Source organism: Lissotriton vulgaris, chromosome 5 (assembly GCF_964263255.1).
Source record: "Lissotriton vulgaris chromosome 5, aLisVul1.2, whole genome shotgun sequence".
Classification (NCBI taxonomy): domain Eukaryota; kingdom Metazoa; phylum Chordata; class Amphibia; order Caudata; family Salamandridae; genus Lissotriton; species Lissotriton vulgaris.
The window spans coordinates 1015218079-1015245073 of record NC_141693.1 but is presented as its reverse complement, the minus strand read 5'-3'; the positions used below and the strand labels follow the sequence as shown (position 1 = coordinate 1015245073).

General features: G+C 42.2%; 1 protein-coding gene across 1 annotated transcript in view; it reads right to left on the bottom strand.

Moving 5' to 3' along the window:
* Positions 1-5148: 5148 nt before the first annotated feature.
* Positions 5149-26995, bottom strand: part of LOC147711914 (neurotensin receptor type 1-like) — a 71617-nt gene continuing 49770 nt past the window's right edge. Inside the window, exon 2 of the mRNA XM_086920257.1 lies at positions 5149-7963. Within this exon, the coding sequence (XP_086776383.1) occupies positions 7392-7963 (572 nt within the window). The 3' untranslated portion in view covers positions 5149-7391. The remainder of the gene's footprint in view (positions 7964-26995) is intronic.

Below are 26995 nucleotides of genomic sequence, written 5' to 3'. Positions count from 1 at the left end.
CTAAATGCTATGGCAAAATAAGGACTCGCACAAGTTTGCAATTCCTTATTTTGGGAATGTTTCTTACATCCCAAAACATGCAAAAAGGCCGTTTGCGATTCGCAACGGCCGAAATTCTGCGAATTTCGGCCTTTGCGAATCACAAAAGGCTTGATACATATGGCCCTTAGTCCAAGGGAAAGCGGACAAAGCACCATGTGAGGGCTTTACTTACGCCCTTTTAAGCGAGTGGGTGTTAGTTATGTGTGATTTGACTCATGGGGATCATTTTCGCCTATTCTCTTTCATTCAGAGGCTTCATGTTCATAGAGAGCCATCTCCGCCAACCCGGCATAATGTAAAATATGTTAATAAAGTTATTAGTCATAATTTTGTAGTTGTAAATTCAGTCAGAGGAGGTTTCTCCACTCGTTGTAGCTGTGGAGACATATAAGTCTACACTTGGGTGTAAATCTTGGAAATCGTGGATAGCAAAAAAGTGGCGCGTCACAGCTAAGTGTAGAGTTCATCTGCATGTGAATTGATCTACACATGTTTTTTTTCTTTGAGAATCCAACCCACTGTCTCCTAGGTCACTTGGACTTGGCTTTTCAGACTTTAAGGCTTTTTCTGCAGTCAGGCCTTTCTTTCAATCAGAATCTTCTGACTTTTTAGACTTTGTGGCAGTCAGGCCTTTGGTACTTTCTGGAAGGAGGATAAATACTAAGCTGAACTGGGGCCTGTCTGATTTTCATGCAGGAGAATTATCAGTTATGTCAGATATGGAGGGGATGGGATATCGAATTCGAAGCCTCATATACTAACAATGACACATAATAAAAAATAGAGACTTCCTCCCAAAGAATGCAACGTAGCACTGTTCTTGATATTCTTGATAAATGCCTTTAAAACTTGAAAATGCTTTTAGGGTTGGGAATAGTTTCTAAGACAGTCATTGATCATTGCATTAGAGCTCAATTATGTGCTCTCCTACCGAAGACTTGAATGTTAGGCTCCAAAGATTCGTGCTGTGCACAGTTTTCTTCTTTGTATATGTTAAAACAAACATCTGGGCCGCATTACCGATGGTGTTGCAGGGCACAAATGGACAGTGCACCCGTTATCTGTGCCCCAAGGGCACTGTAGTGTTACAGAAGTAGGTGCTTTTGTGACCCCTTTTTGATTACTGATAGCGTTGGTGCACTTGTAGTACCAATGTGTCCTAAGATGGAGTCCCTTCATTTGCATATCCCCCTGGACACAGGTGCAATCACTGACTTTACCCATCTGCAGGGGTAATCTATTTGCCCTTTTCAATCAATCCATCAAACAGGGTTTATATAGTGCTGTTATTCACCCGGTAGGGTATCCAGGCGCTGGGAGCCAAGCTGCTAGGGTGGATCAGCTGAATAGCCAGGTCTTGAGTTTTCCGCTGAATTCTTGAAGAGAAGGTGAGGTGTGGAGGTGGAGGCCGTTCCAGGCCTTCACATTGAGGTAGGAGAAGCATCCTCTACTGTTGCTTTGGCGGATATGGGGGAGTGAGTGAGGGTTGATTTGCAGGTGGGTGCCATCTGCACAGTGAACGACAGAGCACTTGCTCCAGGCAGCCACTCCATACTTCACTAATTGCTCTAAGCACAATGCGTGTATGTGAATGCCTAGGAGGCAGCGCATTGACTATAATAGAGCACACTGTTCATGGTTATGCCCTGGGCACCTGTTTAAATGCTCGCTGTGGCTCAAACACGGACAATGACCTGTTACATGATGATAAATGAATGACATCTAATGTGGTCACTTTGTCATGGGCCATAAGTTTGACCACTTCTCCCTTTCATGCTTTCTGTGAGGCAACAGGGTGTTGTTTGTCTCACCTGTACCTAATGCATTTGTAAAATCACACGAGAAGGGACGTTTTTCTATATATCCCGCTTGAAATTATCCCATGTAGTTTTTTACACATTTTCAAACTTCTCCTCGCCACCCTTCAGAGTTGATATCTTCCTTGAGATAATCTTCCATTTTGCTTCCTTAGCATCTTTTGGCGATTTCCAGGCACCTCTCATGGTCATGGGTTGCTTTTCTCACTGCCTTTAAATTCTTCTGCGTAGCAAAATATGTCTCCTTTCCTGTCCTGCCTATTTTGTGCTTTTACTCTGTTCCCTTGCTCAGTGTCATCCTAGGGATTTTGAGTGTCCCGGGCAAGAAACATTTTTGGGACCTGTGTTTGGAATGAAATTTGAATTTTATTATCCATTTTTTGCTAATTCAAGCCCAATGTTGGCTAACGAGATTGAATTATACTTTAAAGGTTAAGGGGCAGATTTATGTTAACTGGCGCATCCCCAGGGATGCGCCAGTTAACATGCGCCACAGTGCGCCACAGCTCCGCCTGCCATGGTGCGCCGCATTTATAATGCGGCGCACCATGGTGCATAAACGGCACAGATGCGTGACGCATCTGTGCCGGAAATGTGTCGCATTGCTGGAGTTGCGTCACAAGCGCGACGCAGCTCCAGCAAGGCTCGGGGATGCCCCATTTGAACAATGCTGCGTCAAGACCTACGCCTGCTTCAAGCAGGCGCAGGCTTTTGCTGCAGCATTGGCTTAAAAGTGACTGAGTGAAATCTCATAGATTTCACTCAGCCACTTTTGCGAGGCGCACCTGCCCCGGAACGCCCACCCTGCGCCGGAACGCCCACAAGCGGCGCAGGGCTTTACAACGTGACGCATCTGCCTAGATGCGTCACGTTGTAAATCGTTCGTAGGGATGCGCCACGTTTACGCCGCCTTGCGTGACGCAACAGCGGCGTAAACGTGGCGCAAGGGCCTCATAAATCTGCCCCTAAGACACTAAAATACACCTAAGTGAGCTAGAGAGAAACTTCACTTTCCGTGGGAGGCTCTTGAACGGTGGAGGAACAGGGCAATTGTCCACCTTGTTTGTGGCTTAAAATGTCTCTGCCCTGGCTACAAGCTGCCACAGCTGTAAGGACACCCTTTAGTGCTTCATGCCTATCTGTGACCCTTTGCACACGCTTTAAGGCAGTTTTACTCATGCAAACACTTGCATATGGTCCATTGCTGAGGAGAGAGTAATCAATTTGTTTCAAATGCGGAGATGTGCAAATTGATTTTTAGATCACTGTGTATTTGAAGAATTATCTGTTTTGTTAGTAATTTGGCTCCAATAATTATTAAGAAACCTTTTCAATTGTAAAAATAGAGATAAAGGGCCTGATTAAGATACCGGTCGGACGAGCCTCCGAGGTCCTGTTGGAGGCAGTCGGACCGTCGAAGGTCTCTTCAGAAGTGATCGGTCCGACCGCCGGATTACGATGCATGCATTGTGTACTCTGACCGACCTCTTAAAGACTGCTGACTCTGACAGCTTTTCTGCAACCACAAATATGGTGGTCGGAGACAAACTTCATCCATAGAGCTCTCCAAGGATCTCCCGACTGCTGTCCGGATTCAATGTGGATTTCCGATGACCCGACCATGACGTTCCGACCGGCTCATCTAGTCATTGGAAAGAAAGGATTTGGGGTGCATACTCACCCCAACCCGCTTCTCTCAAGCACTCTCTGCCGTGGATCCTTTCCTCCGGGTCCCCCCTACACCTAGGAAGTTGAACCTCAATGACAACGATCCTGTGGGTGCCGGAATCCAGGTAAGTCCTTCTGCAGTATGTATCCCCATTGACTGAACTGTGCACATTCTGCCACACTCCAGCAATATGTTACGGGGTGCACAAGGCACATCCCCAAATATGTTATGCATGTGTGTACATATCACATGCTTTCTGTGAGTTTTGTACACATTTGCAGCAACATATTCAGAGATATGTGCTCTGCCGTAGCTGCGACCGCCGCAGTAGAAGTGGTTCCATTGTAATACAGTGGGGAAAGCTTCCAGGCCTCGCCAATCAGAAAGGGTTTGCGAAGATGGCAGCCAGATGATCTGACTCGCATCGTAATCAGGCCCAAAGGATACAAGCAACTCAGACAAAAGCACTCATGCACAAAGCCTAGAATTGTTTGTTCATAGCGCAGTTAGCTTCAGAGCAGAACATAGCAAAGCTTGGCGTAGCATAACTTAATACAGCATAGATCTCATCACCGTGACGTGCCCTAACCAAACATAAAGTATTGAAAGGAGTCATAACTTAAGTTCTCAACAAAAAAATTGTGTTCAATTTTTAAAGCATTATTCACACAACTAATTGTTTTAATTTTTTATTCAAGTTTCGTCCATCCATAAAAGAGGACACATATTTTTCATGCATTCATGGCAGGCTGAGTTAACTCTTAAGGAAAAAAGAGGAATTATTATATTTAAGAATGGTGTCTGAAGAAGCCACCCTCCATGGCGAGTCTGTACCTGCATCACCTTAAGCCAAGTAACAATCCGATCATAAACTCAGAACTCCACTGACCGTCACCTGCTCCACCTGGTATGATAAACTGTATGTATTCCACATCCAGGAGCCTCTTGAAAACCGCAGCACCATTTAAATTATTTGGGCACCAAAGGTCATTATTTTTCTGAATCAGTCTTCATTATCTGCTATGGATATGGATAGAATAACTTCATAAACAAATAAAAATACTTAAGCAAGCAACCACCATCCTGCAGTCAAGCCTTGGTGGCTGTACACTTTTAGAAATGCAGCCAGTATTACAAAGGGTCCTATCTACAAAGGTAAATTCAGTTGTGCACCTTTGTTTATGATCAAATTGTCTTTCTTATGCCTTGCAGGAATTCACAAAGCGATACCTAACAGACATAAACCCACTTACATGTTCGGAAATGTTTGCCATGAGTGTGGAGTCCCTGTACCACAAATTCCTACTTAAATGCTGACAAATTGGGTGTGCCAGGTGTGATTAACATTGGATGTTTGTGAACACCAACAAACATGGATGCTTGTCGGCATTCACAACCCCCCACCCCACACTTTCCGCCCTGAAAAGAGTCAAATGTCTGTACTATAGATAAATGATGGTCTAACTCCCCTTCTAGGGTGGTAAAAAGAATAGATCAACCCAGATTAGGGGTTTTACAGGGGAAGGGTTTTCTCCACATAGAAAATGAACTTTCATATGCTTAAAAAAAATCTGTGTTTGCACAGGGGAGCCTTTTCCCCCAGAAGCTATGAAGAACCCCGCACAGGGAAGATATGATCACACTGGGAATGCCATATGGTCTTCCCGGAAATACTTCTGGATACCCATTCGAAGTGCTGTTTTCTAGGCAAAGCCATGGGAACATTAGTGAATTCCAGAAAGGGACGTGCAGGTGGAGGTGGAGTTCTATGCCTGTACTTTTCCTTCTTTGTTTTTGAATCAGGCCCATGGTGAATTGTCCTCGTGGCACATCTCACTTGGTCAAACAAAACTTAGCCTAAAAGATTCTCGGCCCAGGGTTTATACCACATCTAGTGTATCCCCAACATTTTAGACCAGCACTAAATCTCAGCAAAGTCCTCTCTGCCCCTCCATGTGTGAGGAGTTTTGCAGGTTGTCTGTAGTTGTAATTGCTTGGAATCGACTCAAAGAACTATCTTAGCTCAAGGTACCCTCAATTGACTGAGAAAAAGAAACTGTTGCTTATTTGTGACCAAGTAGAAAGAAATTGCGCTGGAGTCATTCGTCAAAAGTCCTCTGGAACAATAGAGTAATGCAGCAATTATTGAACACTCCTGCAAAAAATGGTGAAAGATCCCTAAAACGTCACTGTGGCTGGACGTCTCACAGGTACACAAAGGTCCTGTGCTGAGCAGCGGACTTGAGATGGCATTTTGTATAGTAAAAATGAAACAGCAACGCTCTGAACTGGGCAATTTGTTACACCACTACAGCAGACCATTGGAAACGATGCCATATATACACCAACAGGAACATTGACATAGTTTGTTCGTACACACGCAATGTGTTTTTGTTGTCCACGGCATGCAATGGAGGCATCATCACTGTTGAACATTGATCAGAATCTTTGAATTAGCCTACATATCACTTACAAAGCAATATCATCATAAATCACCACACTCCAGTCAAACTATTAGGTATTGTGTCATGCAGTTTGTAGATGTTTTCGATCAATGATCCGACCAATGTTGGCGTAATGAGCTTCTTCAGGATCTATAACAATGAAACTTGTAAATTAGTGTTTAGGAAAAGCTCCCATTTCCAGGGTAAATGATTGTGTGAGGTTTTAGCTAAAGTATTCAAATGATGGATTCTATGTTGTAGCTGCTGCTACCAAACTGAAGAAGCTTGGGCTGGCTTGCAAGGTGCACACAGTCAATTAAAGTGAACATTAGCTGTTTAGTGCTTCATCTTCCCCTGATCTCACATCTCACTTTGGTTTCACAGACTTGTTTCATCCTACCGCCTTCTTCAAAGTCTTCTTTATTCCCTGTTTACACTTGTGTACACTGAAACCGATAGTGCCAGCCTCTAATCTTCAAACCGATTAACACCATAGTGCCAAAAGAAGACACAGAAGAGTAGTCTTTACTTAGTTAGTAGCCTCTACATTCCTTTTTAATTCTCCTTCCTGGCACGGAGAACCTGCCCTCTTGTTAACTTGTGAATATCAACCCATATTCTAACCACCAATGTAGTTTGTGAGATTTATATATTCTTACCTATGCCTGAAAGAAAATGATCTGTCACAAGGTATATCGCAAACCTGGTTTCCAAGAGACCCTCAGGAATTGGAAATAAGGAAGAATTTCTGAAAGTGGTGTAACTTATTAACTGATTCCAATCTTCCTTTTTTACCTGGCTCTTTAGACCACAACCTCATCATCTTCCTTCAAACTTGCTTCACTTTCTCCCCACCTCTTCCAATGTCTGTAACTCTCTTGTGTGAATCCCAGTGCTGTCCACACTTTAAGACTGAACACCAAGCCCGTGCTACCATCCCCTGTGCCTTACACTCCAAGATTGAGAGCCCAGGTTCTGTCCTGCAATAAAGAGACTGCAGACAACCGAAGAGGTGTCTGGCGCTTTTTGAGGAAGACAGAAAGGAGAGTAGTGACAGCGTGGGGCCCTCCTGCAGACCCCGGTAGCTCGTTATGCAGTAGTTTACTTCCAACAAGCCTCAAAGACACACCTGAGTGTGCCTTGCGCTTGTTTCGGGGCTTACAGTTAATGTTTGTAGATAGGGTATGCTATTTGGGGCTTCCTTAAGTTGTGGTACAGTCTTGAGCACTTCACTTATTCAATCTCATAGCGTTACACTCCTGCCTCATCCCTCTCCTGACAAATGCACTTTTTTTACGTGTCCGTTCTCATTATGCCTATTTATTCTATAGACTGATGACATTTAGCAGCTCGGGGAGTGGATTCTGAGGCGGTGTGGAAATGTAATATCTTGCTCCCCAACTGTGATAACACGCCCAGCTAAACAGGAGCTTGCTTGCTCACAGCATGGTTTCTCAGGGGAGTGCTGTCTGTGTGCACAGGATGCAACACGCCGTCCACTCTTTGCACCCTGAGGTCTGCTTTCACTGGTGTGGAGTAAGTCGGGCTCCTGGCCTCCATGAGAGTGATGTGCCTCATCGACAGGAGTTGGGGGTCGCTGGCCCGAGCCTGCCCTATAGAATCCCTTTGTTCCCCTTCGTTGGAATTTAAGGTCCACGTTGAACGATTGCTCGGCGCCGACACCAGGGACGAGCCCCCGGACCTGCCACAGGAAACCTGGAAATTGTTTCGAGCTCCTTTGAGAGACTTGTTCATCCAGGGGAGCAGCGGGGTCAAGCTTTCCCAGCATGCACTTCTGAAAGAAGTAGAAGAGATGCAGAAGAGGATTGGGTCCAGGGCACTGTTGAGGTACCAGAGGGGCAAGGACAGGTACGTCTTCAGCCAGGTGTACACCTTGTAGACGTAGGCGTTCCAGTTGTCGATATAAATTTGCATGAGGGATGAGGCTGTGTCAGGAAAATTGCAAAGAAAGAAGGCAACCACAACAGCACCTGCAGGAAAAAAAAAAGAATGTTAGTCATGCAAATGATGAAAAATAATCTGAAGGGAGAATTACATCCTGAGCTTTTAGATGTTACTTCAATCAACTTGTAAGCGTTAGTGCCACTTCAATAAACTAATTAAATACAAACATACATATTTACAGCTGTGAGCATTGTCTACTTTTGTACTCTTCACGGCGCTGTAGACACCGCAATTCACTCGACACAGATATGCCAAACACTCGTTTATCTTGATTCCATTTATTTCATGAATGTACTGCAAATTAAAACAAAATGTGCTTTTTATAGAACAGAATTTAAGCAGTAGTTGTCAGAAATAAATGGCACTTTAGAGAATATGATTAAATATAATCTGATCTGGAAGCTGATTTTTTTTGCTATTGTTAAGCGTGCAGTGGGGCAGCTGAGCATCAGAGGCCTATTATTTACTGCGTCTTCTGTACCTACTCATGTCTCACACAAGTCGTAACGTTATTAATCAAGCCGAATCTTCGATCACAAACACAGGCTATTGAGATTTTTGAAGAATTCAAGGCTGTAGGGGGCTACTGAATTAATAAAAAAAGACAGAAATGTTGGTCTGTGGGGGTGCAGACCCTGTTCTCCATCCGGATTTGTATGGTTGCATCAACTCAAAACCTAAAAGATATTTGGGAATTTTTTTTCCCCTACAATCCAGGTTTTATATATACTCAATTTTGTCCCGTTGATTCAAAAGGTTCGCCTAATGTTTGCACGGTGGGATCCATTACTGTTATCTCTTCTTGGTAGAATAACATTGATTAAAATGTCAATACTTCCCCTTTTTAATGTTTTATTTTCCACTACTCCAATTTTTCTGCCTGGTTCTTTTTTCTCTAGAGTCGAATCTATGTTTTCTTCATTTGTTTTGAAAAAAAAAACCCTTGTATCAATATACGCACTCTATATGAAAGAACTGAATATGGCTGCCTCTCGCTACCCAATGTAAGAGAATACTACCATGCATATTTTGTATATTATTTAGACAGATTCAAGAATTTATCTTCAGGAATGAATGCCTTTGAAAAATTTTTTCCGGGTTAATATGTTCTGAAATTCAGATCCCATCTCCCCTTCTCGTACCTAAATCACCAAAATGTGTTCGATATAAGACCCTGAACTGGTTTTTTAAACGTCGCAATGCCATGCTTAAAAGATATTCCCTCCCTTTTGTTAATTATCAACTCCCTTATTTGGCGGTTTTTCTTTTCTAAAAATCAAAATCGAACCTACTATCATCGTGAACTGAGAGCGTGCCGGGTTTCGAACGTTAGCTGATTTTGTGGACAATGGGTTCTGTTTAACTGTCGACGCCATGCAACGTTTGATTCCCAGTAACTTTTTGCTAATTAGGTCCTGTATGGAGATCTTCAAAACTCTGACTTTATTAGACCTAAGTCATATTAGTATTTCGTCACCATTGTTTGAAGACCTTTTTATAAACGTTTTAACAAAAAAGCCAGGGGAATGGAAAGATTACTTGGCACAGAGTTGGGAGAAGGAGTACTGCTCCAAAGCAATACGCAAATGGCATATTCAGGAAAACTTAGTGCTTTCTATCGATACAAGAAAAACTATTAATAAGTTTAATTTTGGTTCATTACGCGGCGCCAACTGGTCGTAGAATGTTATTTTTTAGCAAATGGCTTTTGTATCGTACTCCTGCTATTATTGCCAAAATGTATGATAATACGTCTGCAAATTGTTTTAGATGTTTTCAATGTGATCCAGCTAACTGGTCTCATATTATGGCATACTGTCATAAAATTAAACCTTTCTGGGATGTAATTGTTGATTTTCTTCAAATGTATTACGCAATTCTAATTGCTTGTAACGTTAAATTATTATTGTTTGGTTTTGATTCTGATTGCCAACTCTCAGAATATTTGGCAAAATTTGTTTATATTGCAATGGCCGTTGCTAGATCACTTTTATTGCAGAACTGGCGGTCATCACAAGTTCCGGCGGTGCAGGAATGGTTTGATAAAATAAAAAGGGTCAGGAAATGCGAACAATTGTATGCAAAACGAGTTGGGGGGGATAAAAAAGTTTGAAAAGATTTGGGGACAGTTTTTTGAGTAATTCTATACATATTTATGTTACCCTATTAAGAATGCGAATGTATAGTTGTGACAAATTATATCTTTCTTTTTGTATTTGATTTCAAAGACTGCAAATAACTTTAATAAAAATCTTTAAAAAAAAAAAGTAGTAACACAGAGAAGAGCGTGCACTGTTGTGCCGAAAATACAAAATCATTTACCATCAGTAAGTCGCATCCGAAATGGGTTCTAAAGACAGAATTGGGAATAAGTAAGTTTGATATATGCGCATTCAAAATTACCAGTGGGGCTCTGAGGACGTGTCTGTAAAGAGAGTATGTAAGTACATACCACAGTTCGACTTGCAGCTTTTTAATAAGCAAACACAAATAAGGTCTGTGTAACACAGTCAGAGATCCGGTTGACACCACTTTCACTCCATTAGACTGAGAAATGGTACCATGTTTTGCTGCCTGTATCTGAAAATATTCATTAGATGGAAAGCGTCTGCATTGATTAAAATGTACCCTCAGCCTAATTCCCTGAACTGTATCGAACTCAGTAGCCAGGTAACAGATATTACAATGTAATATTCTCAGAATAAATGCTAAACGCCTGCGGAGGTGCTGACAGAGCAAAAGCAAGCCAATGAATGCTCACTAAAGTGCTACATTTTAGTCAGTGATTGCAGGTGGAAGGTGGGTGGGGTTGGGGGGGGGGTGCGGGCGATGGACATCGGCCACTTATTTTTGGAGAACAGCAATTTACTATGTGCAAGAGAGGGGAAAACACACAATCCAGAAAATCGAAGGAAGAGAAAGACGGCACAACTGTTACAAAGAGAGAAAGCAAGAACCAGCAGGAGTGAGAACAAGGGACAGAGAGTGTCTGTTTGTGGATTAACGACTACCAGACTTGTTGTGTGACTCATCGACGTGTAATTGCACTGACCACCAGGTTCTGAACATTGCTTCGGCACCGGCACTCTTTCTTCCACAAACTAAACACTACTGAAATGTACCATATGGCCACACATTACAATACTCAGCATCTATTTTTTCAATTTTAAAAAGCTGCCCTTCCTGGTGGCAGCTCTAAATGTGATTTTTCTTTTTTTTAACTGATGTCCCCGAACAGGAAGACAAGGAGACATTTTGGGTAAGGTGGTCAATAATAAATACACGTTTAACCACTTAACTGCTATGCCTCTCACACCCCTTCCCCCTGTGCTGAGCATTTTTTTGCTGTTTGGTGCACTTCGTGCTTAAACCATCATAAAAAATATTCCCACTTAAGGTATCTAGTCCTGTTTTAATTACATGGTTGAAGTTCTAAAGGCACCCAGGATTTGGCATTTACCTGAGAGAGAGCAGAGGAATTAACCAAAATGGCAATATTTTGGGGTTTTATTGGAAACATGTGTAAAAGTGCTGTGCAAGAAAATGTATTTGTTTTCCAAAAATGGCAACAATAAAAAAAAGCGTTTGCTGTGCTCAAGGCACACTCTTCAGAGTTATCAGGGATAAAGTTTTGAAGAGATAGTATCTTTTTCCTATTTCATTGAGGTGTTTACCTGCTTGCTTTTTGTGGTAGACACAGGTGTGAAACCCAGCAGTGTACCTAGAACACTATATATTTCTGAAAAGTAGACAACATTCAGAATTCAGCAATGGGCCATTTGTGCAGCGCGCTCATGGTTTTCTCAAATAACTTTATCTTTGAAATAAAAAAAACAATGAAAATAAGTAGGAAAAAATAGAAATAGGTGACAAAACGTTCCTATTCATTTTTTGCCCCAATCACCAATTTGCAAAAGTAATATACCATTACGTCCCACAGACCTTTCTAATCGCAGGGATATATAGTGCTTGTTGGGTGTCCAAAAACATACAATACCATGAGCCAACAATTAGGCTGCAGATTTAAATAATTTTCTATTGTGTAATACCCATGCATCAATTTATGTGGTAAAATATAATGAATTAAAAATGGATATGGAGGAAACTAATGCATTTTTAAAATGTACACAATATACTGAGCTTAGGAATAGTGGTTATTTATACAACTTTGAATCTAGGGTAACCCACGTGGTCATGAGATTCAGAGATCACTTCTTTCTTGCTGACTTCACTACATTTAGAAGCCACAAATTGAGATAAATTCAATTAATAATAACAAATGTTCTAATCTTTTGGGTTTACACATTTTTGCTGATAAAAATAGTATCCCACTTTCGTGGCTTGACTTATAGTATGTGACAGGAAATGTCCAAAAATGTAATCTGGAGCACCAACATTTCACCTTCAAAACCGACATATTTAGGTGAAGTGAGTTGGTGGGGTATGCTGAAGACATTTCTAACAAGCAATTGCAATGCAATAGGGCTAGCATTTGCACGAGTTAAAGCTATTAGCATTGTAAATGACAATGCCTTTTATTTATCTGTTTTGCTAATTACCCATTAAATAAAAGGCATTGTCATTTACAATGCCAATACCTCAAAGTCTTGTAAACCAGAGGCCTATTCAAAGAAGCAGCCTCCATTGTCCCGGCTGCTCAGAAAGTGAAAGCGAGCATTGCATGCTAAATGTTGCAGGAAAGCCTGTAGTGCCTCCAGTAGGAGAAACTCATTAACGAACTAAGTGGTTAAAGACTAAATAAGACATACTGTGTAACAACAGAAGTAAAAGGGCCAGTCCTCATGGGTCACAATGCTGAAAACAAGCATTGGCGAAGCAAGGCATTCGGGGATTACCATCCCAAATAAACAAGACCAGAGTGTACTTTTGGTTTGCATATTTTTAAGAATGCTGACCACTGCTGTGTGACAACAAGTGGGCCACCATCACTGGGCCCAAACCTTGGTAAGACCCCTGAAATGCTCCAGTTATGCAATGCCTTACATGACTTCGGAAGTGTGTGTTGGACGGTGTCTGCCTCTTCGATGTCACATTTAAGAAAACTCGTCGCTAGTGTGCAAACAGTACGACAGGCACAATGTAATTTATAGTTTAAAACAAAAGACTTAAGGACCTGGGCTCCAGAGCGGGGACTTTCGGCAAGGCTTAAGGGGGAAACACATTGTAAATATAAAATCACTTGGAATAAATAAATTAATAAATTATACTGTGAAAAAACTGTGTTTTCTATTCAAGAGCAGGGTCGTGTTAGCAACACAGTAAAAAATGATGCATGCTCGAGTTCTCAGCAGTCCTGATTCGAGTCCTCAGACTTTTTCGACTGTGGACTCAATTCTCTAAACCATTCGAGTTAAAGGACTCAGTCCACCACCCAGCGAGCACCCTCGCCCTGTCCCACTGACACTTACTGCGATATTTGGGTGCAAGGAGGATGAGAGTCAAAAACACCCAGAGGCAATTTTCCAATTGTGGGTTATGCCATGCAGCTAAAACTGATGCTGTGCGGTCTTTATTAAAATGCAATGTATTACAGGTTATATAGTGCTTTCTGCCCCCTGACGAGACATTGAACCACTTGTTCTAAAAAGTGCATCTTCTACCAGTTTTTTTTGTGTTGCTTAAGTCATGTTGGCACAAATAAATTGTCTACCCGACTCCCCTATCCCTCAGAAGCGACTGCAAATGTCCTGCCAGACTAGTGCAACCTCCTGGCCTGGCAGAGGTGACATCCCGCCCTAAGTTGACCCACGCTGGCGTAAACTCTGGTAAACATGAATGGATACCTACTCCTACCCGATCCAAGGATCAGTACCTTCCCTGGACTCCTCCCTCGGCTCTCAGGCGGTTCAGCTCCAAGCTGTCCTCCTGCAGAGGGGCCTGGCACAGCGGGCTCTGTGCGGGGCTGCCTCCCACACTCTCCCCTCTTCTGCACTCCCCAGGTGCCCTCTCCCTGCAGCAGAACATGGCCTTCGGCCTTCTTGCCCTCTCAGCAGTAATATCTTCTGGCACCACCCCACTACTTCATTCAGAACAGATGTCCTGGCCCGCTCTCCCCTCCTCCATCCCACTGCGTCCAGACGGGTGCACTACCCAGGCACACAAACCTGTGGCTGTAGGATGCTGGGTGCCAGGCTGGCAGTGAGAGAGTTGAGGTAGACTTCTGCTTGTGAGGCATGTCCCATTAAAATAGAAGCACATGCTCACACTTGTGAGCCCGCCGCCGGCGCCCTGGGGTTTTTTCACACGAGTAATGGCCACAGACTGCAGAGTGGTATCCCGCTCTACAGGGGTCTCCAGCCACCTTTCGAGCCACCCTATGGCATCGGTGAAGCGGACACATATTGGCACTGTGCTTGACGACCAAGACCAGCCAGATGCTGCTGCCCCTGCTCCTTTCACGTGTGAACACGAAACCTGTGCCCCCCACCGTGCAGCTTCGGCTTAAGCCCTGCACATCCTCCAGTCATCAGCAGAACAGACCTTACCTGCTACCAACCCCCAGAGACTGGGCACAGGCCCAGGGATGGAAGTCCATGCCTGTGAGGCCAACCCAGCCTTCCAATCTACCGAGTTCTGCAAATTCCACCAAGTACAGCAATGACAGTGCCTGGAGTTAAAGCACTGTAAAACTGCAGAAGTGCAGCAGGAAGCGATGTTTCAGACTGCTTCTTCTACCCCAGGGGGCACCTGCTGCCCTCCACTTCACCTCACCTCACCTCACCTCATGCAAGCCCGTGACATCCCTGTAGAGTCCCCACAGTGCTGTCAGTCGAACACCGTCTGCTATCATGCACCGCATAGAGAGTGTGGTCCAGCGCCCCGGACTGGGCTGCAAATAAAATAAAAATGTATGCTTACCAATTTCTGAAGGAGACCATGTAACGCCACAAGTAAAAGATTGAGTCCTCTGGGAGGTAACAAATGGCGACAGGGCGGTAACAAGGAAGGACTATCAAGCCTCATTATCAATGGGAAGTCAGCATTTACCAAGGACAATGACACCAGCCAATGAAAAGTATGGGCAGGGCTTTCACTCCACTTCTAAAACATAACCTACTACAGCATGTCTCGCAGAGCGAGCAGCGCATGCGCTGCAACGCTAGGCTTGGCCTAAAAACTAGACACACAGGAGTGTCCATGGTGGTGTTACTTGTGTGCATCCCATTACCGTTTCTTACTCAGAATGTCCTGCAAACTTCAGACTTTGGCTAAAATAACAAATTTTCAACTTTGATTTCTGTGAAGGAATGTTCCAGAATCTGCCAAGAACAACATATTTCCTACAGCCCAGCATTTGCACACTTCTCCAAATAAAAATGGTAGCCATGCAAGCCACACCACCGTGGATTCACCTGTATCTCTAGGCTTTAAAAATGCCAAGGGTTAATATGGTTCCCTGGTTTCCGACTGACTGGAGCCCAAATAGTCCAACCATTCACAATGGGAAGAGAGAGAAAATTGGGATTTCTTTGGTGCGGTTTAGATATACGGGCTGACAGAGAGTGGGTAAACCTGCATTCTGCATCCCCCTGGAGGCAAAATGCTGTCTGCTGCTGGTGGGTGGAGACCAAAGCCAAAATAATTCTGCACCCCACCCTACCCCAACTTCTTTTCTCAGTTTTTTCTGTAGTATTCTAGAGGCTTTTATCCCACCTGAGTGGGTAGCTTGAGATGTGAACCATTTACCTGCAAGTCCAAGGAGGATCAGAAATTCAACCAAACCAACAGGGAAAAAACTGAGAACCAGAAGAGGGTGTGCTTTTGCACATCCTGGCACTGCAATTCATCTCCCACGCACCCAAACCCAATCCCTCGTGTCGAGTGGACTTTCAGCCTTGGGAAAGGTAGACTAGAACAAAACCCATGCTGTGCTCCACAGGGAACAAAACGACTGTTGGGGAAGTTATGGGGTGCAGAAAGCCTGCTGTTAGGGCAGGTCTCTTCCGCTATATTCTGTTTTAATTCAACCTCATCCCGGATGTCTAGTGTGCTTTCTGTTCCAAGGGAAGGGCAGATTGGGGTAAACCCCCTAATCTGCCCCTTAAGTAAACAGAAAGAGTATTGTAGCAGTTAGGGAGTGGGTGTATGACCCGATGCCAAGGCAGGCTGCCCCCACCCCATTCCTTTTTGCTCTAATCCCTGGTGTCAAGTGGGCTTACTGCCCCAAGGGAGCAGACATACTGTTAGAGCAGTAAGGGAGTTCGGCGACATCCTGATGCCAGAGCATGCAACCCACACAATTATTGTTTTACCCTACTTAATACCTGGTGTTTAGAGGGCCCTTTGTCCACCAGGTGGGCCAGAACTGGAGTAACCCCCAATCTCTCCCGGGGAGGAGGGGGGGGGGCAGAAAGACTTATGGGCCAATTAAGGGGTGGGGACACAGCCCAATGCAAGGATGGACCATGCTACCACATTCTTCTTTTTTAAATACTATGCCTGCTTCTAGAAGGTTTTCTGCCCCCTGAGGAGGAAGATTGAAGGCAAGCCCTCAATAGCGTTCCCATGGAGGTGGGGTGGCAGTAAGGGCCTGGTGGTCTTTGGTGGGCAGAGGAAGCAATTGCTGGTGCCTGAGAGCCTCTTCCCCGCCTTCTACTGTCCCTCGTATCTAGAGACTGAATCACTGCTCGGGTATTGACATCATGCGGAAATCTCAGAACTGGGATCCATTTGGAGGAATGTAAGTAGAAACGTCAGAAACTAAATTTTCCAATTATATCTTTACTGTAGTCCTCAGTGGGGTGGGGGGTAGATATGCCTCTTGATCACTGAATACAGTGAAAGTGAAAGGAGGCAGTCAAAGGTCTTTTTTATTTTAACCTTGGGAGTGATGACATGAGCTCGCCATGTGTGCTGATCATCACTTAGGACAAAATAAATTGGGCTTGGGCTACTGCATAACGAACTGAAATAGTAGAAAGGGAATTCCTCTGGTGCAAACTATAGAATTATTTCTTCCCTGCAGAGGGAGGATGAGACATTCATGCACTCGCACTGCATGGGTAGAATGGAGGATGTGAAAATCTCATCCTCTGCACAGTAGGGTTTAAACTCCTTAACAAATCTTCATCAAACATTGTGAGTGTTTCCTACCAGAGTTGGACTAGATTGAATGTTTTTTGTCAAAAATATCAATACCATGACCAAACATCAGAAACTACACAGATTTAAATATTTTAGGCTCTCACTGTGAGTCAGCCAGAGTGGCACCACAAGGGGAGATAGGACTGTGGCCGATTGTGAATAGGCTGGTGTTCCGGCACCTGAAATTACAAGTGTGGGCATATTTGCCACATTTTACTGGGTACATTTCCCCACTTGGTACAACCCACCACAGGCCTGCTGACATCTGCAGTAAAGTTTATGGAATTGGGAAATGTGTAGGAAAGGACCCAGTAATTCTAAGTCCTGCCAATGATTCCAGTTTCCAAGCACTGTATCTCTTAATGGCCCCATTCAGAGCTGGAGATAATGATGGAAATGATTGAGATTGATTCTGACCCTGACATCTTCACCTCTGAATTTGGTCCACTTCATAAGGAGGGCTAGAAATGATATGAATTTCCTAACTGATCAAAATGTGTCTAATCTAGTTGTGCAAAGTTCATAATGTGCCTGTGATCCCTGTCATATAGTTTGACTAGTTCGAACATTGAAACAGCATTGCTTATTGAAACATAAAGGCTACAGTGACTAGTTCCCACTTTAAACTTTACTATTCAATCAGTGATGGCTTTAGGAAAGGGGTGACACTGCTGATAGCAGGGATGCCCATAAAGAGCAGACATAGGTACAAAGGGCCTGATTGCGAGTTCGGTGATCCTGTGGTGGAGGTGTGGTGGTGATTGGGGAGGTCCACTCCAGTGGTGCGACCACTGTATTATGAGTATGGTGGTCAGACCGTTTAGGAAGTGCCGCAACTGCCAGGGATCTGCAATCCCTGGCCAGGCAGTGTGAGGCCGCAATATGCTCGGTAGGGCCGCTGCAGCCCTGCCAAGCATATTACTAGTTTCCTCACTGCCAGCCGTCTCATGGCAGTGTTCACGAAATGAAACTGCTGATGATGCCTCAGGCTATGGATATGCATACAGGTGGGTACATGATGTGCACCCCTGTCTGCCTGGAAAAACAGTTCCTGCATGCATGGACTCAACAGTCCATGTTGTGCAGGAACTTGCTTTGGCATTGCCATTGCAGTGCCTTTTTTAAGGGCACCACTGTGGGAACGCCAAAGGACTGCCCTTCAGATAATGAGAAAACTCATAATCTGGTGGGTGGCCGGTGGTCAAGTGGACCACCGCTGGTGAAGGGGAGGGGCGGTAGCGTGACCCGCTCCTGCACCTCCAAACTCATAATCAGGCCCAAAGTTATTAGAGAGACTACAGAACTATAGAAATGTACTAGTTCAAACCAGTACTCAAGCAAATAAAAATCAAACATGAAGAGCATGAGCTTTCTTTGATTATCATCTTCAACCATAACTACGTAGTCATTAGCAACTCACTACTTAATGTATACCATATTTGTGGAATTGTAATTTATCATTAGATAATGAATTGATATATGGCCCATAAAGTAATTGAAGATGCTTCATTACATCAAATATTTGGCAGGGTTTCATTTAGACCAGTCAAAAAATCTTTAATAAGCAAAGTTGCCGTAAAAGATACACAAAAATAAGTGACAAACCATTCATTAAAATAATTGTATCTCTATGAGCAACCCAATCGAAAAACCAGTGCATTAAAACAAGGCATGCAAAGGCCATTCATCAGGACAGGCAACCTTAAAGCTTTTAAAATGAATAATCGTACATGCATAACAATGTGTTTCTTATTGCAATTGAGTGTTCAATAAATCTGGCCACAGAAATGCATATACATTTTATAGAATGGGCTATTGAACTTCAATCACATACATACTTTCAACCAGCCAAAGGTCCACTGAGGATAAAACAGAAAAAAAGGGAGTTACCTTTAAGCGTTTATTACCTATTCCAAGATCCCCTTCAAGTAAAATCAAAGTGCTCCCTTCAAGAGGGGGGTGGAGCCCTCCCACACCTATTTGCCACTTTGTTGAAGATGGTGGAAAATGGGCATGGCACCTATTTACAGGGCTGTAGAGTGGGTGGTCAGAGTGGGTGAGGAGAGTGCCAAAGGAGTGTTTGCTGCTCCTCCATTGTGCAGCAGTAAATTAGGCAGCAGCCGATGATGCAGCTGCCCACAGAACCTGTACCACCACACAATGGTTTGGGTGCAATATCTCAGGTCCCGGATTGCCAGCTCAGAAATATTCAGACCAATTAATTCCAGTTCCACAAACACCAGGCTTCGCCAATCATAATGAAGACCTAAGTGCATTTGTGCTGAGGTATGTGGGTTAGAAAGCCATGTTTTCAATTTAGTGTTGCAGAGTACATTTAAAGAGTAAGTAAGGCATACAGCTGAGTTGGGGACTGCTCTAAAGAAGTAATGAATCGATTTTATTTGTGGTTAAGTGTTAACAGATTGAAAAAAGCCTGCACAGATATGGCCTGTGATGCTGAAACAGGGTGAGGATTCTTGTAGAGCAAGTGTACTCAAAGTGTGTCCCGCCTGGGTTTGGACAACATTTTGAGTTGTAAATATCAGGAGACACAAATATCAGGAAAAAAATATTGTGATACAAAAATATTGTGGTGCAGAAATATTGTTGTCAAGAACATCATTTTTCTCGGGTAGGTAATATAATTGTAAAGAATATCATTGTTGTTAATATTGTTTTACATAATATAGTTGTAAAAATAACATGTTTTAAAATTATTTTAATGTGTTTTAGTTCATATATTAATTCCATTTGTTATTTATGAATGTATAATTGTAAATAATATATTTAAATATAGTTTTTAACTTTAAGTGATGTATAATTTGTAAATTATCTGCAAGGAACAGTTCATAGTATTGCTAGGTTTGTTGGGGTGTTGGATGGGAAGTTAATTAAGTATTAATTAACTATTATCTAAAAATTTAGTATTACGAATTTAAATGATTTTTAATTATGTAATTGTGTAATAATTATATTTTTGTTATATTTGAGGTGTGAACTGTTGGGTTTGTAAGAGTATAGGGTGAGAAGCTAATTCAAGTAATATTTAATAAACAATTAATTATTAATGCATTATGAATTATGTAATTGATTATTCATTATTTAAGTTGTGTTCTAATTATATTTTCTGTTATAATTGCTGATGTGTTTGTTGTAATATAGGGTGGGAAGTTGATAAAGTAATAATTAATGAACAATTATTTATTAATTTATGAATAGTTATTTACTTGATTATGAATTATGTAAATTGTGTATGAGCTTTATATTCTAGTTATATTTTCGATATGGGTTGTTGGGTTTGTAGTGATATAGTGTGGAAAGTAAATCAAGTAATAAGTGACAATGAATTATTAATTTATTAATAATTATGTAATTGACAATAATGTACATTACATGATACTGATTTAGTTACTTACATTTTAGTTAAGGGTTGCTGGAGACGTTAACTAATAATTAACAAATAATTATTTATTGTTAGTAAAATTGTTATTTGATTATCAATTATGTAAACTGTGTAATTGTAATTTATTTTAGTAATATTTTATGTCTGGCCTACTACGTTTGTAGGGGTATAGTGTGGAAAGTTAATTGCGTAATAAATAAATAACATTTTCTTTATTTATTATTGATTATGTAAATTGTTTATTGTTTTTTATTTTTATATGTCTAAAATTACATTGGTTAATTAATAATGTTCATATTAAGAGTTTTATATTTGTTGAAAATCAATACTGTTATTCAAATATGTAATGTTTTTGAATTGAACTACTATGTCAAATGTTTCCCTACTGTTGCACAGACTGGAGTGGGAATAGTGTATCTTACCCCTCCGAAGTCCCGCAATTTCACTACTGTTGCACAGACTGGAGAATGAATAGTAAATCTTACCCCTCTGAAATCCAACACTTTCCCTACTGTTGCACTGACTGGAGTGGGAACAGTAAATTTAACCCCTTCAAAGTCCAACAATTTTACTAGGGTTCCCCAGACCTGAGAGGGAACAGTAAATTTAACCCCTTCAAAGTCCAACAATTTTACTAGGGTTGCCCAGACCTGAGAGGGAACAGTAAATTTAACTCCTCAAAAAATCAATGTTTTCCCTACTATTGCACAGCCTGGAACAGTAATAGTAAATCTTAGCCCTCCGAAGTCCACCTCTTTACCTACTGTTGCAGAGACTGCCGTGGGCTTGTTAAAGCTTACCCCTCCGATGTCCAGTGCTTTCACTACTGTTTAACAGACTGGGGTGGGAGTAGTAAATCGAATCCCTCCAAAGTCTAACACTTTCTCTACTGTTGCACAGACTGGAGTGGGAACAGTAAATCTTACTCATCTGAAGTTCAATACTTTTCCTACTGTTGCACAGACTGGAGTGGGAATAGTACATTTATCCTCTCCAAAGTCCAATGCTTTCAGTACTGTTGCACAGACTGGAGTGGGGATAGTATATTTAACCTTTCTGAAGTCCAACGCTTTCAGTACTCTTGCACAGATTAGAGTGGGAAAAGTGAATTTAGTCCCTCAGAAGTCTAATGCTTTTCTACTGTTGCATAGATTGGAGTGAGAACATTAAATCTTACCCATCCGAAGTTCAGCTCTTTCCCTACTGTTGCATAGACTAGAGTGGGAATAGTAAATCTTACCACTCCGAAGTCCAAAACTTTCTCTACTATTACATAGATTGGAGTGGGAATAGTAAATCTTACCACTCAAAATTCCAACTCTTTACCTACTGTTGCAAATACTGGAGTGAGAATAGTAAATGTAGCCCCTCCAATGTCCAATACTTTCCCTGCTGTTGCACAGACTGGGGTGGGAATAGTAAATGTTATCCCTCCAAGTCCAACACTTTCCTTACTGTTGCAAAGAGTGGAGTGGCGTGGGAATAGTAAATCTTACCTTTCTAAACTCCATATTTACCCCTACTGTTGCACAGACTGGACTGGGAATACTAAATCCTACCCCTCCAAAGTTCAACACTTTCCCTACCGTGACGCAGACTTGAGTGGAAATAGTAACATTTAACTCCTCTGATGTCAAATTCTTTCACTACTGTTGCACAGACTGGAGTGAGAATAGTAAATTGAAACCCTCCAAAGTCCAACGCTTTTCCTACTGTCGCACATACTGGAGTGGGAAAAGTAAATCTTATACCTCTGAAGGTCAACATTTTTCCTACTGCTGCACAGAGTGTGGGAAGAGTAAATGTATTCTCTCCGTAGTCCAAATTTTTCCCTACTGTTACATAGACTGGAGTGGGTATAGTAAATGTAACTCCTCCGATGTCCAACGCTATCACTAATGTTGCACAAGCTGGAGTGGAAAAAGTAAATTTAATCCCACCAAATGTCAGACTTGACATTGGTTCTCTTCGGGGCTGTGCTGAATATCCTATAACCACCCCCACATGACTCTCCTAGAGTCTGAAGTATGTAACACAGACTACCAAGATAGTCCCGTGAGCGCGGGAAAGGAAGGGGACAGCAGGGAGGGAGATCTGAAACAACAATAACAATGATTTAGAAAACACCCCTCCAAAACCCCACAAAGGAATAATACAACAATCCTTTCTACTATGCACAACACTGTTCTATGCCCCTACCTGAAAAGGAAAATATAATAGTCTTTGTATTTAGGGAGGAATGATGAGGGCCGAGATCTGGGATGGAAGCCAACTGCAACAACAAGCATATAAGAACACAATAAGCGTATTATTCCATGTGAGACTATGTTAATCCCTCATATTAAACTACCTACCACTCGAATATAGTGTTCTTCTTTAGGCTAGAACAATCCCCTTGATCACGTACCCACGTTTCGTCTCCCCTGTGTATTCAAATACAAAGTATAGTATAATGTTGTAACGAAAAGGAATCACAAAGGAAAATACGGCAGGCAAGATTGAATCACCCTTTTATCACAGTTTCCTGCCAGAGGATTTAGTTCATCCAATTAGGGAAGGCATCGGATTCCTGACACCCACGTATTATGAAAACACAATATCTCTCTCCACAAACAAAGGACAGGTTACACTGTTCCGAATTCCGTAATTAGATCAATATCGTATTTTATGTCTGTGGAAATGAAAGGACTGTTCCGATCTGATTTGACCGTAAACAAACCTCTCCCCGCAATGAGAACGCAAACCGGCGTCTCGTCCAACAGGGAGAGAGGTAAAAACCCTTGTTAAATCACAGAGTCGTACCAAAGTTCTTTGTTTATGCACACAGCCGCATGCATTAAACACACAAATCCACCTTCTTTCACCTGACCCAGCACGGGGTGAAATGGAACAAAGCCTGTTAACGTTTCTCCAGCCAGGAGCTTACCGCTACCTCTTCTTACCATCCAGTCCGACGTCTTGGCAAGAATTATCGGCACCGCAATTGAGTAAAGGCTGTGTCTTATTTCCGGGATTGTGCGTGACTGACGTTTGGAACGTGACGTCGTCTCCCGGCCTTCTGGGATCTGTAGTTTGTTCCATGCAGTCACCCATTTGTCCCGCAAAAGGCGGACAGCGACCATACACGGCGGAAACCTGACACCAAAGTCCAATAATTTCCTTACTGTCAGACTGGAATGGAAATAGTAAACCGTAAGTTTCCGAGCTCCAATATTTTCCGTTCTGTTGCACAAGCTGGAGTGGGAATACTAAATCCTACTCCTCCTAAGTCCAACACCTTCCCTATTTTTGCACAGACTGGAGTCTTATCCCTCCTCAGTCCAATACTTTCCGTACTGGTGACCTGTTGAGTCTCCTTAAGAAGATCCCAATCAGGAGGAAGAAAAGCACAAAGGGTAGAAAATGCCTCCTTGGCAATATGGATAGTTATTGCTTGAAGATGTAGTTACTAGTGGTGGAAGCAAGACATCAAGTCTATTATGACAGTGAAGGAGTCTAGACTGAAGATTTCAAAAAGGAAAAACAGAGGCTTAAAATAGGAGCAAATAAAACCTAAGTTGGCTCATGAATGCAAACAAAAATAGAAGAATTGTAAGTGTTGCAATTCATCGTTCTCAGATCCTAGCTCCTTTATAATTATAAACGAGTAGACCAAGAAATGGTCCACTCATTCAAATGGTCTTCACAGTGAAATGGTCAAAAGCCATCTTGGACAGGGCCGCTTTAGTAGCTGAAACAGCGAAGATAACCACCTTGGCTAGGAATGAATAGAAACCTCTATATAACCAATGAGATTCTACCTATTTTTTCAGGATTTTTTTATAATATATAGTGATATACAATTACGGTGAGTGTTGCTGATCCTGGAATTGACATGGAAAAGCAAAAAGTGTTTTTAAAATACCCCACACACACTAAGATTCCCATAGTATCATGCTTCATCATGGGGGTTCCCGTCCCTCTATGGGGCGAGGCGGGCTTTGACCTACGAAATAAGTGGGAGCAATTGTTTTTGTGAACATAGGCTATGTGTGGTGTAAGAGATGTGAGTGGTAGGGAGTGTGAAGATATGTGAAAGTTAAGGTACTTAAAAATTCCCTGGCTAGTAGAAAAATCAACTTATTCACTTCTCTAACTGAGAATAATAAAATGGGGGTTCATGTAGGGGTATATACTATGCCCTACTTGGTCAACATGTTTCGTAAGCAGTCCCCACTGCTTGACTCATCAGGACCTATTCTGATCCCTCCTACACTCGAAAAATGCATACATTTATATATCATATGCCTATTTTCCTAAAACAAACTGCAAAAATAGGCTAGGTTATTAGGGGCTAAATTGGGTCCCCCCAAAAATAACCAAATTGGTCTCTGAGAAAAAGAGAGAGAAATGAAAAAGACAAAGAGTAAACAACCATTGTAGTTTACTTTGCAACACATCACCATCACGTGGAATCACGTTAAGCTTTAAAAATGTGATATATTTTTATTTTTCTTGACGGCAAACGCTACATTGCCTTGTGTTAACTTGCGAATTTCCTCTTAATTTGAGGTCAATTTGACGTTATCCCTTGGAATGTCACACATCACTCATAGACACAACATTCATACAACATACCTTTGAGGGTTATGTATACATACACATGAATTACCACACTGAGTTGTATAGTAGGGTGACTTTTTACACAACCACAAGTGCAGGTTTTTTTGGCACAATGTGGTCAAGTGGTATAGTGGATTATAAGAATAAACCTGCTTAAAATATATAGGCGATTGAAAGTGCGATTGAAAGTGAGGTTGTTGGAGTGTTTTTTGTGTCTCTTAGTATATCAAAACATACCTTAACAGAATGAGTCTGTACACACTGGAATTGTCGCAATTTGTGTGGTGTCAAATCGCACATTCCCAAACGTTAATTGTAGCGCAAAACGGTGTAGTAGTATTGTAAATAACTCGCGCATCCTAATACAAAAACGGGGCGTAGGAAGTGCTATTTTTAGAACACATTGTTATTTGACTGTGAAAACGGTTGCCGTATAAATAATCATGATCACATAAATGAATACGTACATATTTTCATGCGTAATGCAGCCCCATGAGCTTGCATCAGAGGGAAGGTTTTCCTTATTGATGGTCACTTTGGGAAGTAAGGGGTAAGGTGGATAATCTTATCGGTCTCGCATGGTGCTTGTGAGCGAGAGTTTTGCTGTGGAGAGAAAGTCAGGATTTAAAGACTTGTGGCGAAGTCTTACTTACATGACCAAGGATACGACCTCGCCCATAATATACCTCAGTGCAGCTCCGTCGGGTTGCCGTGGTACAATGAGCCTGAGGTATTTAACCTGTGCTTAGTTGGTCAAAAAGCCGCAAAAAGCTTCTTTCGAAAGCAGTAGAGTGTTGCTTTCGCTTCCGTTATACAGAATGCAGAAGTGGTAAGCTTCTTCATCGTGGTAGTTGGGTGGAAAAAAGAGGAACTACAGAGATTGATAGTTCGGAATGAACCATATATCTTCCAACACGACAAGAGTTTAAAAAAAGATTGGTCACAGATATCATGGCACTGCACGAGAGACTGGATTGCGCTATAAAAACAGCAAGTAGATTAGCCGAGGAATTGAAAATTTAAATCCAGGCAATTGAGGTACGACTTCGAAGCTACGAATCACCCAGCAACATGAAAAAGCATCTAGAAGAATTGAATAAGACATTGAATGACTTTGAGTCGACTCTAAAACAAAGTAAATATAACAATTTAAAAAAAGACACCAGCCGCTTCAGTCATGAGAAAGTATACCCATACATCAAAGAGGACTGCAGACCAAACTGGAAAGAAATAACTGATGATGACTCCTCGGATACAGGATCTAACAGTTCGAGCTCTAGCAGTGGCAGAAGCCCAAGATATCAAGAAACACGTAACAACTACAGACGTCCATACCAACAAGGACCCAGAGGATGGAGCAACTTCCAAGGACCATCAATGTATCCACCACAATCCCTGCCTTAATCCACCCCTGGCCGTGGCTCCGTCGACATCCGGTCCTGGAGGCTCATGGTGCTAACAATTTGTTCTACAGCTAATGTTCATTGCTGATGTCTACGAAATATAAATAAAATTAGGTATACATTAGTTTAAACCAATTGATGTCTATTACAACTTATTTTTGATGTGAGTAAGGTGGGGATTGTGCAACCCCGTCCTGAAGAAGATGCTCTGCATCGAAACATGTTGACGCACTCATGAGGTGTTGTAAATTATCATACATATACACCTCGACACACCCCTTTTAATAGAGTCAGCACGGAGGCCAATTAAAATTTACTAGACTTCACGTGCCAGGCCCCTTTTTAATTTTCCTTCACCATTTATCACTTTAAACCCACCACTCATTTAACTAACATACCATACCTCTCCACACACCACACATAGTCATCAACTTAAGTGCTCCCACGTAGTCCATTGGTTAGTAGCACGCCGCATCCCGTAGAGGGGTGGGAAGACCCCAATGATGAAGAATGACACCAAGGGTCCTTTTGGTGTGTGAGGGGTA